We start from the raw sequence: 12,810 nt of genomic DNA on the forward strand, positions 1-12,810 counted from the left end.
ACAGCAACTTTTATGTTTTTTTTAAATAGAAAGAAATTCTACCTTAGAACAATAATAATATAAAGGTGGGTAGTTTTCCTAAAAAAATATTTCTTAATTGTAAACAATATTGTTTACTTAAAATTGATTGTTAGCAGCAGAAACAATTTTTGCCACTCTACTTTAAATACAAAACTGTCCATCTTAAATCTACAGTAACTTTTCAAACAACTTCTGCTAATATAATAGTATACCTGATATAGATTAACTTTGTAATTTACTTACTGTTAAAATTTAATTGTTTTATCCATGCAAATTCTATGTGAAGTGACTGCCACCATGTGTCTCCCTTCCTGTTATCTGCTGTCCACTTCCTGTTGTCAAGCAAAGTCCATCCTATGTTGCAGAGCAGAATTGATGGGCTTCAGAAGGTGGGAGTGTGTCTCTTCACTGCCTGCCAATACAATTCTATGGCGAGGGGAGTGGGAGAAAGTGAGCCAGACACAGACACACTGCCTATACAAGTCTATGGAGAGGGGAAGTGAGAGCAGGGGGAGGAAGCAGAATCAGAGAGAGAGATACAGGCTGTTGGTAAGATTTCTGTGCCACTTTAGTGCTGGATGTAATGGCAGGAAGGGGGTGAAGGGAACAAGTGAGCCCTAATCTACCCACCGCCCTGTCCCTGCCTACTTGCAACGACCCGCCCTAGGCGACGGGGTACAACTTGGCGGCGGTCCCTACGCTGTCTAAGTGCAAGGGAGAACAAACAGGGAACATGCAAGGGAAGGGGCAGTAGCCCACGGAACGCCGCGAGGAAACGGAGCGGTGAATGAGTCAGTCAGGATCAGGATGTAGTGGAGTATACCAACGAGAGCACGGAGCAGGAAGCAAGCCAGGGGAAAAGCGAAGCAGGATAAGCGGAACTGAAGCAAGGCAGAAGCACGGCAGAAGCAGGCTGGAGCAAGGCAGCAGTGGGGCCAGGAATCCAAGAAGAATAACAAGCACTGAGGAAGAGAACACGGCAGGTATAAATGGACAGGGGGCGGAGCTAACTCCGACTGACCAGGCCGCGATAGGCTCTCCCACTCCTGAGCCTGCAACCCTGGTTGGTGGGAGCCGGTGTCAGTCTAGGAGGTCTGGCCTCAGGTGTCGACTGATTAATCCCGGGAGTATACACAGACGTAGTACCTGGCAGATCCTTTACACTGGATTCTCACTTACACTGGTCTGTACTGCTGTATAATCTCCTCCATGCTGCTAGCAGTAGATTCTATATATGTGATAGATAGAGAAAATAAACCAAGATTATCCTCTTCACTGTGTGCAGTGTATAGAAAACATGATAGCCATTAAGCTCCACCCACTAGCTCAGAGAAACCTGAGAATAAGGCACTGTTCACACGGCTGATTTTGCGTGGCGGCCCCGCCACTAAATCCAATGTGGAATTATTCCTGCTGTCAGCATGAAGATTCATTCTCCCATTGACTTCAATGGGAGGTTCGGGCACAATCTGCCCGAAGATCGAGCAGGACGCTTCTTTTTCCCACTAGCTGAAAAAATCAGCTAGCAGGAAAAAGAAGCGTCTGACTCTAAATTGGAATGAAAGAGAGGCGGAATTTTGCGTCGGAATCCGCTGCAGGCTCCGCTGCAAAATTTCTGCCATGTGAACAAGGCCTTAGAGAGAAAGCTTGCAGAGGAGAAACTGCTAAATAATGAAGAATATAAGTCATATAATGGCCAGAAATAGTGTTATTACTCATGTACATAAATATATCAGCTTATTCTGAAAAGTCACCTGAAAAGTTAGGTACGCTTTAGACCCCATGCACACAAGCGTAGTTTTCATCCGTAATTACAGATCAGGTAATTACGGATGTTATTGCGGACCCATTAATTTCTAAAGGCCACGGACACCTTTCCGTATATTTACGGATGTGTGCACGGGCCGTAGAAATGATCTGCAAAATATAGAACCGGTCCTATTCCTGTCCGCAATTGTGGCACAGACTCGCTAATGGAAGTCTGTGTGCGCTTTCGGACGGCTACGGATGTGTATCAGTATTTGCGGACAGTAAAAATTCCACCTTAAGAGAATAATATTAAGAAAGGGTTATCTAAAACAATAGTAAATTGCTTTGTCTTATACCATCTCAGCTAAGCTTTTAATAGTGTGTCTAGTACCAACAAATGTAATCTTAAATGCAGTTCTGGGCTATAATATATAGTGCAATGTATTTTCAAGTCGCCCATTTTTTAAAGATTTTCTAGATTAGATCAAGATATATACCAGTAAGCATTAATTTCTAAAGTAAGGTAACTTTGTCTAATGTGTTTTCTTAATGTAAGTTAAGGCATGAGGCAGGCCATTGTATCATTGCTCGCTATAGAACCACTGTTACCTCCCTTATATTACCCAGTCATAAGTGCATCCTTTGCAAACTATTACTATACGACTGAACGAATTATACGGCTGTGAACCTCTCCAGAGGAATGTTTTGACAGCATTGTTCTATTTATTGATGATAAAATTATCTGAAAAACATAAATAAATTCTTGTTTTACCAGAAAACCATGAAGCAGATCATAACCACAACCTCTGATATTACCTGGGGATTTAATGCACGTGCAGGGAAATATCATTATGCAATGAGCGGGAAATCATATGAAGTTATCAAGCAACATTTTCCTGACATGGTGCCAGATGTAAGTGTTCATTTTATTTTATTTTTGTTAAGAAATGGTAATGTCAATGAATTGGGGTAAAAAAAGAATTGATTAAAAACTTTTAAATGCAAATGTATCACCTCAAAACATAGAGAAAGCAGAAATATTTATTTATCTAGATAAAAAACATTTTGTTAGAATGCATACCTTACTGCGATGCTCCATACGTTGCAACCATAGAGATATGACTGAATAGATGTTAGTAAAAGGGTATCTGTGTTTGGCAGCCAAACTGCCATAATAATAGCCCAAAGTCCAAGTAATTACCTTCTCTTTTACCCCTTAGACATCATGGTCTATAGAGATTGGGGTACCTAGAGGACATACAGATGTAGCGTTCTTTGACTTGATATTAAACGTGTTAAATACACAGTGGCTAGAAACTTTAACTTGACTTTTTCAATGGTTTTCAATGGCTTCATTATAAGTTAGCACACTAGAGCAAGTTATCAAAATCAAGACAAGGGTTGCTACATCTGTAAACAAAGAGATGGTACTCTCATTTACACTCCCAGTCCGGGGCTTGAGAGAGGCCCTCGGGCTGTCTTGTGACAATGCCTGTTAGCTATCTGTCTTAAAGGGGTTATGTGGGGATCAAAATTTATTAGCAGTATACTCACTGTAGTATGTGAGTACACTCGCTAATATATATTCCGGTTCCCCGTCGCGCTGATTCTGAGATGTTTATAGATTTTCATAGTGCTGGAGGGGGACCGGAAGTCTAGTTGCACAGCCTTCTTTGATGACGATACGACTGCAAATATATATAATTCAATATTTCATGTATCACTTTTTGACTTTGTGTTTTAGATTCTTCTTAATGGAACTATTTTTGGCAGAATGACGCCAAAACAAAAATCTAGCATTATAGAAGATTTGCAAAAAACAGAGTGAGTTAACTAAATAAATCTTTTCTGACATCCAACATCATTTGTTTTTTTCCTTAAAGCTGAAAGTGACTATAATCCAATGTTAGAGCTCATTATTTTGATTGGGTCTATTTTTTAATCTTAACCTGTAGATTTCACAGATGATTTTAAAAATAAATGATCTGATGATTATTGGAACTATTACTAATTGGTGTTTTATGATGACTATAGATTGCTGCTAATGGAAATTATGGCCTAGCATAAAATAGACATTGGCAATGAGCTGGCATAGTTGTTTTGTGCCAAACCTCACAGAAGTCCTGCACTCTAAGGTCCTCCTTCTAGGAGATTTAGCAATCTTGAACACATTTGTTTATTTTATGACAGCATTTTAGCATGTATACATCCGTATGGGTAGGCAAAAAAGAACACTAGTATGTATGTATTGACTGATATTTTATTCTTTTATTTTAGCTATTATGTTGGTATGTGTGGAGATGGAGCAAATGATTGTGGGGTAAGAAATTTGAGAAAAGTATTAGTTTTTCCTATATAATGTTATTCGGTTTTGGATCCATTCCTGGTCTATTAAAAAAATACATATAAAAATGCACCACATTTGCACTGTTTGAACAAGGTCTTATAATTGGTTTTAACAACAGAACATAGTATTGGTTAATGGTTACTATCTCTGATAAGAAACCCCATAATATACTTGTATTTACAGAGGATCTTTCAGGTTTTTATGCTGCCCTGTCTGAGGGCAGCATAAAGTAGTGACAGTTGCGCTGATGTCCAATAATTTTGGAGCATTTATGTTACATTTGTGGTGTGAAGACACTGCTGCAAGCTTAATGCCCAATGATATGCATGATATTCATTCTAATGCTTTGTAATATGGCATGTCATGAGACATGCTTGTATTTTTTATTTTTTTTATTTTTTTTGCAACCGCATGTCACTAAATCAATATGCAGCCATAGACCTTACTGGAAACAGCAGCTAAGTGGCAAAGCGAGTGTGGGAGTGTGCGGTGTCTTGAGTGTGACTTAAAGGGTTTGTCCACTACTGAAAAACTGATGACCTATCCACCAGATAGGTCATCAGTATATCATCGGTGCAGGTCCGACACCTGGACCACGCACCGTTAAGCCGCTCCGACTGCATCCGAGCACAGGATGTTGTTGCCCATTATGCTATGTACGGAGCCGGAAGCAGTTGGCTCCATACATAGCATAGCGGCCATGCTTCAGAACTGCAGCTTGGACGCTATTCCCTGGCCGGAGCCAACTGCTTCCGGCATGTATGTCTGGTGCTCTGAGGCAGCCGGAGCGGCTTAACGATGTGGGGTCCGGGTGTCGAACCCCACAGATCATGTACTGATGACCTATCCGGTGGATAGGTCATCAGTTGTCGTTTAGCGGTCAACCACTTTAAGATTCAGTAACTTTAGGTTAAGTCACTTTAGAAGAAATTGTTGTTGTTTGGGGTGTTTAGTGTATTTTTTTCCCTACAACGGTATATTGACTGTTAAATCCCCATTAGACACAATGAACCCCATTGCTGCCAATGCTACCCAGTGTATATTCTGTGCCATGTATGCTCTCATTGAACAGCCATTTGAGGGACCATACTGCTGTGCAGGGTGTGTGAGAATAGCCCATTTGGAAGCCCAGATTCTGGAATTAAGTGAGCAACTTTAAACACTGCGGGCAATTAACAACATGGTGAGGAGTTTGCTGCTCACTGAGCAAGCACTCACTGGGGCAGATGCAGGGGAGGATGGAAGAAAGGAGGCTCAGGCTATTGAGGCAGCTAACTGGGTAACATTTAGAAGGAAGGGTAGAAGAAAGAGTGTCAGGGAGACTAGTCCTGATCTGGAACACCCCAAAAAGTTTGCCAAGTTGGGTAATGAGGGGGAAGTCAGGTCAGGGGTACCTGCAGCAACTAGACACCTCCTCTAGCAACCAGGGGAATGTATGCTCCAGTAAGGAAGGTAATGGGAGCATATGAAAAGCTAAACATGTCCTGGTAGTGGGAGACTGTATTATTAGAGGAACAGATAGGGCAATCTATCACAAAGACCAGAAATACCAAACAGTTTGCTGTCTTCCGGGTGTTCGGGTTCGGTATATCGTGGATCGGGTTGACCGATTATTGGGAGGGGCTGGTATAGACCCAACGGTCATGGTGCCCATTGACAAATATAGAAGTAGGTGGGAAATCCTAAAACATGATTTCGGGGGCTTGGGTAAGAAGCTTAGGGCAAAGAGCTCAAATGTAGTATTTTCAGAAATACTGTCTGTACCACGTGCCACACCAGAGAGACAGTGGGAGATTAGGGAGGTGAACAAGTGGCTAAAGAATTGGTGCAGGACAAAGGGGTTTGGGTTCTTAGAGAAATGGTCCGACTACTCTGTTGGCTACAGAATCTACAATAGGGATGGGCTGCACCTAAATGGGGAGGGTGCAGATGTGTTGGGGGAAAAGATGGCTGGAGGAGTCTTTAAACTAGGGAATGTGGGGACAATTACTGTATAGGAGAACAGCGTAGCTAGTGAACTGGGGCTAAGAAATTAACATGGATTAAAAAGGAATGAGTTAGAACAGTTAATAGGAAGAAAAGCGGATAAATATATAAAGTGCATGTATACTAATGCCAGAATCCTCAATAACAAAATTGAGGAATTAGAATTGATAATGCTGGAGGAGAATTGTGACATAGTGGAGATAAGTGAGACATGGCTGGGTGATGGCTATAACTGGGCTGTTAGTTTGCAGGGTTGCAGTGTGTTTAGAAATTATCGGACTAATAAGAAAGGGGGAGGGGTTTGCTTATATGTAAAATCCTACCTAAAACCCATCCTGCGTGATGATGTCTATGAGGAAAATGATTATGTGAAGTCCCTAGGGATTGAAATAAGTGGAGGGAGAAATAATAATAAAATACTGATAGGGGTTTGTTATAAGTCTCCAAATATAATGTAAGAAGCAGAAAATCAACAAATAAACAAAAAGATGAGGCAGAAAATCATAATGAAGTCATTATTATGGGGGGGGCTTTAACTACCCTGATACAGACTGGGAGGCAGAAACCTGCAGGTCCTAAAAAGAAAACAGGTTTTTGACAATAATTAATTACAATTACTTTCCACCAGTGGCGTAGCTACCGCTGTAGCAACCATAGCGGCTGCTACGGGGCCAACGGCATGAGGGGCCCATGTCACCATCCATTACAGCCCCCCCACCCATGCGCGGCGAACCAGATACTATTGAACGCTATGGCAGAGCATGGAGGTAGCTCCCTACTCTGCCATTTAATAGGCTGCAGGAAGGGCTGGCGTTAGGGTGGGGAAAATTGGGCAACTGCCCAGAGCCCCCATCCCGCGTTTGCTATGGGGGCAGTCAAAAGTTTTCTATGGGGCCCAGTCTTTCCTAGTTATGTCCCTGCCTTTCACAACTGGTGCAGGACCCAACAAGAGGGGGGGGCACTTCTAGAGCTAACTTTAACAAATAGGCCGGACAGGATATCAAAAGTACAGGTTGGGCATGACCTAGGCAATAGTGACCACATCATAATAAGTTTTCATGTATCCTTTAATAAGGTGTTTGGTAGAGTACCTACAAAAACACTAAACTTCAGAAAGGCCAATTTTCTTGGGCTAAAGGATGATGACCTTAAGGGCATAAACTGGTACAATGTCTTCAAAAATAAAAATACACAAACGAAATGGGACATTTTTAAAAGCCACTTTTTTTTTAAAAGCCACTTAAATAGGTTCTGTAAAAAATATATACTTTATAAGAATAAACAAGCTATAGACAGGATGAAACCAATGTGGTTGAATAAAACAGTAAGGGGGACAATAAATGATAAAAATAAAGCGTTCAAACTACTTAAAGGAGTTTTCCCACGAGAAACCTTGTCAGACATATCCACAGGATATGGCATAAAACTTGGGGCTATTCAGTTTAGAAAAAATATGTTCTATTGGCCGCGGACACCTTTCCGTATCACTACGCAACAGCGGGCTGTATTATGGGCACGGTCGTGTGCATGAGGCCTTAGGGGCAATCTAATTACAATGTACAGATATATAATTGGAGAGTACAGAGATTTTTCTAATGATCTTTTTACACCTAGACCTGTACCAAGATTGTGGAACTCTCTGCCACAGGAAGTTGTGGTGGTTGATTCTTTGAACAAGTTTAAGAAGGGCCTTGACGTTTAAAAAAAAAATATATAATAGTACTAGATTCTGGAGATAGAACGTTGATCCAGGGATTTATTCTGATTTCCATATTTGGAGTCAGGGAGGAATTTTTTTCCCCTAATGAGGCAACTGGCTTCCACCTCATGGGTGTTTTGCCTTCCTCTGGATTAACACAATAAGATTATAGGTTGGACTTGATGGACGTGTGTCTTTTTTCAACCTTCTCAACTATGTAATTCTTCTTTAATCCCTTCAGGACTGAGCCATTTTTTGATTTTTCATTTTCGTTTTCACTCCCCGTGTTCCAAGAACCATAACTTTTTTATTTTTCTGTCAATAGAATAGTGTGAGGCTTATTATTTGTGGGAGGAGTTGTAGTTTCTACTGGTAGTTGTAGTTTCAATTGTTTTTTGGGTTTAGTTTTTACGGCTTTCACCATGTGGAAAAAACAACAACTTATCTTTATTCTGTGGCTCAATATGATTACAGTGATGCCAAATTTATATAGTTTTTTTTAATATTTTACTACATTTTTTGCTAAAATCTTTTTGTTAAAAAACAAAATGAGAGCCATAACTTTCTGAGACCTTTTTTCTTTTTACATCGATTGAGGGCTTATTTTTTGCGGGACGAGCTGTAGTTTTTATTGTTACCATTTTTTGGTACGTAGAACTTTTTGATCCCATTTTATAAAAAAAATTTTGACGGCTAAGTTGACAAAAAAACTGTGATTTTACCGTTTGACGGTTTTATTTTTTACGCTGTTCACCACGCGCATTAAATAATGCTATATTGTAATAGTTCAGACTTTTACGGATGCAGCGATACCAATTTTGTTTTCTTTTTGAATTTTTTACATTACTTTAGGGGAAAAAACTTTTAATATATATTTTTTTTCACTACTAAAAACTTTTTTTCACTTTTTTTACACAGTTAATTAGCCCCCTAGGGGACTTGAACCAGTGATCGTTAGATCACTGGTACAATACACTGCAATACTAACATATTGCAGTATAATGTTATTTTTACAGGCTTCTGTTAAGACCTGCCACAGGCAGGGCTTAACAGAGGCAGAGTGAAGGCTGTCCTAGGGGCCTTCATTGGGCCCCTGGGCTGCCATGACAACAGTTGTCACCCCATGATCTCGTTGTGGGGGTGGCGATAAGCTGTCGGAGGGGGCCACCCCTCTTTTCAACGCCTCAGATGCTGCGGCCACGATTGACCACCGCATTTGAGGGGTTAAACAGCCAGGAACAGCACGATCGCTGTTCCAGGCTGTTAGTGTCGGGTGTCCACTGTAAAATACAGCGGACACCCGCAGCATATGGAGCGCGCTTAGCGTGTGAGCGCTCTCCAAACATCACCTCCCGCACCCGGAAGTAATAGCACGTCTGGGTGCGCGAAGGAATTAAGCTGAAACAAGTTACATTTTCTATAGTGTATTAATGAAATAGCTATGATGTCCATAGTAAAGCTGAAGTTTATTCTTTAGAGGCATGTTTACTAGAGATGAGCAAATTTTCCTGAAATTAGCTTTCGGTTCGGTCAAATTAGCCATCCGATTGACCCTGAATTATGAATTGCACGTGCCCTGATTGCCCTTAAAACTCGTGCCTGACCCTCTGGTGTCTTCTATGAATGTATCCAACCCCTTTCAAGCTCTTTAACGCCAAGCCAGCATTAGCAATGTCAAAGTGAAATGGGTAGAGGGAGGAATAACTGCAGTGCATTTTGGAAAGCCTGTCTGAGGTTATGTGATCCTTTATATTATCTGTAAAATTGTGGCTGCCATTCTGACGTGATTTGTGCACCATGAACCCAAAACATTTCATTTTTTGCTGACTCTGAAACTTTTTGGGAAATTCGGACCCAATTTGCTTTGTTTAGAATCTATTTTCTCATTTCTTATGTTTACACATATCAACTATGATTGGCATTCGTATGCTTTCAAGCGATTAGAACAATAACTGATCACTGTAAAGTCACAAAATGATCAACTAGAAACCATAAAATTATAGTTTTTGTCATTGATTAAAATAGATTATTCATACATTCATCATTATAGTTGAGAAGTTGTTAAAGAAGACCTCCAGTGGAAATACAACTTTCCATGTCTGCATTCCCTACCTGACTTTATACCACACTCTACACTTCTTTTATGTATACTGTACTTGCTTCATGAACTGCTTCCTTGTCTGTGCTAAAAAAAAAAAGCCTCCACCTTGATTCTTACATTTCCCCAGCTTTCTCTTCCTCTCTGCTTTGCAATCAATACCATGATGCTTCAGGACAGAATCACACGACCAGCTAAAGACCATAAGACTTCTGCATGCTGGAGGACACTGTAAATATCATTCTCTTTATATTCTCCTAAATAAGCTGAGAAACCATAAGTATACAGACAGGGAGGCCGCACTGTATTCTTCCACATTATACTTGTATGACAGAAACCTGACTAAGTATCAGTGGTATCTGATGATAGAAATCTCTGTCCCATCCCCCACCGAGCAAAACTAGTGTCGTACAGGAACTGCTGAAGCCCTGTGATGGGTGACACATAGATCTCCATAGACTCAAGTAGAGAAAGCGTGTCACCAAGCCTAATTCACTAAGAAACGATCTGTGGGTATGTGGACCCACTAGGCCATACCGCCGTAGCGGGATAGTAGCTGGCCAAACAGGGTACAAAGTCAATGTTTATATTTTGGATAAAGGTATCTGTGGTAATTCAGACAGTAGCGATGGTTTAGGCTCGAATGGAACTCAGGCAGCAGGCAGACAACAGGTGCGATGAAACACAGCGGGTGTAGTAGGCGACACAACTCCTACACGGGTAGGTACAAACAACGCTCAGGCAATGAAGGAAGGGGCAGGGCCCTTCTAATAGTCCGGGGGGATCTGGGAGCAATCAGCTCAATCTCACACATGTGTGCGTTCTGACTCTTTAAGGCTGGACTGAGCTCGCACGCTCACCCTAGTGGTCACTGCGGGACAGGACGGCCGCATGTGGTGGCATCTCTGGAGAGAAAGGCATCGGCAGGATGAGAAGAGTTCGTGGTCAGCGACCGTGGACGTTACACCATCCCAGTCTGATATATATAGATAGCAAGAAAAATAACATAAGAGAAACTGACACTTGGAATACCATAATGGTACACATGGGAAAGTTTAGTTTTGGCCTAAGTGTCCCTTTAAGTGTAAATGTTCATAATCTGACTTTTCCTGTTGAAGTTCATCCAGCCGAAGTCGCACAGCATATGTTGGTGGTTTGATAAATTATGTCATGTAAATGCAGCTTTTATCAATACTGAGTTAAACATTTTTGTACCATCAGTGGGGTCTGTGCATTAAATTAAATATTTTTTTTCTCTTTTTACTAGGCTCTTAAAGTCGCCCATGCAGGAATATCTTTATCAAACTTGGAAGCATCAGTAGCTTCACCCTTTACATCCAAAATTCCAAACATTGAATGCGTGCCAAAATTACTAAAGTAAGTTACTGTTGCCTTACCTACTAGATATGATGAGTAGCACTGATGGATTGCCACTCAAAATCATGCACACTGATCTCCCTCTTATCAATTGATCCAGCTCTATTTTTCTACCTAAGTAAAATACAATCTATTCACTCTGCTTGAGGAGAGTTATGTAAATGGTTTTAGGCTTCGTAGAGTATAGTTTGCCCTTGATCCATGAGAGAATGTGGAATTGTAGATTTATCAAAGGACTGTACAGTATGTAAAAGAGAAGCACTCAGCATCATAATAAAAATTGCTTTGGGCATGGCGTCACAAAGAAGTAAATGTTATTCTCATGGGAACATGACCTTATGATTAGGTTACCAAGTTCAAGTTATATTAATGTTGGATGAACTGCCTCAATAAAGTATAATAATGAGATTCATTATGTCCCGCATGAACAGATCTAAAGTATGAATTACATATGATTTTATATCCAGTAAAAAGTGCTTAATCTCAAACTAGCTATAGAACTTTCTGCTAATATTATAAATCTGGCAGGGGCGATGGTAGGGTCTTGAAAGATCAGGGGCAGGAGCCCTAAAGCATATCTTTTGCGCCCACCCAAAAAAAATATATACATTTATATCTCGAAGACAGCATAGCTATAAGATAAATCTTTTACCACATGATACGCTTAGATACAATACCTAAGCAGTTAATTCTCCCTAGATATTAATTTATTAATAAATTCAAAGATGTGAGACCTGGAACTTGCATCCTTGAAAGTTTTTCCTGCATCAGCCCTAGCTCCTAACAATGTTTCCCTATAATAAACACTTATCTATATATGATAATATAGTCATACAGTTACCAAACAACATCGGGTACTATGCATGGACCACTAATATAATTGCCTAGGTTTGCCCGTATGTTGCTCTAGTGTTGGGCTATGTATGGGGGCTGGTGTGTGGATCTGAATGGTGTCTGTCTTGCACTGGACTGTGTTTGCCCCAGGCAACGGGTGTGCTCAGTGTGGGAACAATATATTAGTCATTCTAAAAATTTCAGGTGCCCAATGTGGGGCAGCCCTTCCGTATTGTATTGTGTGTTGTCTGCCTCCCTCTGCTTTGGGGCGACTTTGTGTGACAATTACTCCTTGGCGTCATGTTGCCTAGGAGGCCTGTCCTAATCCTGCGCATGCACCACTGTATTATCAGCACCTGCGCAGTCAGTGTTACTTTATGAATCTGGGTATTCCCTCGGAGTCTGTGCAATGCTTATTTCCGGACGCCGTTGATGGCTTCTCTATGCACCGCAGACTACGGTGTCTAAGAGGAGGTAACCTGACCTTTTACCATATGTTATTTTTTGGTTTGCATAATTTTTTAACAGTTGTCTCCTTCTCACCCAGCGTCTTACTTATGGTTTTGTAGCCCATTCCAGCCTTGTGCAGGTCTATGATCTTGTCCCTGACATCCTTAGAAAGCTCTTTGGTCTTGCCCATGTTGTAGAGGTTGGAGTCAGACTGATTAATTGAGTCTGTGGACAGGAGTCTTTTATACA

The 12,810-nt window shown here is 41.0% G+C and overlaps 1 protein-coding gene across 2 annotated transcripts in view; it reads left to right on the plus strand.

Annotated features, from left to right (window-relative positions):
- The window catches only part of LOC142759518 (putative cation-transporting ATPase 13A5), a 177,826-nt gene that overhangs the window by 141,367 nt on the left and 23,649 nt on the right, over window positions 1-12,810 (plus strand). For both annotated transcript variants that reach the window (XM_075861765.1, XM_075861766.1), the window contains 4 exons: window positions 2,546-2,683; window positions 3,515-3,594; window positions 4,048-4,090; window positions 11,168-11,277. In XM_075861765.1, coding sequence (XP_075717880.1) covers window positions 2,546-2,683; window positions 3,515-3,594; window positions 4,048-4,090; window positions 11,168-11,277 — 371 coding nt within the window. The remainder of the gene's footprint in view (window positions 1-2,545; window positions 2,684-3,514; window positions 3,595-4,047; window positions 4,091-11,167; window positions 11,278-12,810) is intronic.

Source organism: Rhinoderma darwinii, chromosome 4, assembly GCF_050947455.1.
Source record: "Rhinoderma darwinii isolate aRhiDar2 chromosome 4, aRhiDar2.hap1, whole genome shotgun sequence".
Classification (NCBI taxonomy): domain Eukaryota; kingdom Metazoa; phylum Chordata; class Amphibia; order Anura; family Rhinodermatidae; genus Rhinoderma; species Rhinoderma darwinii.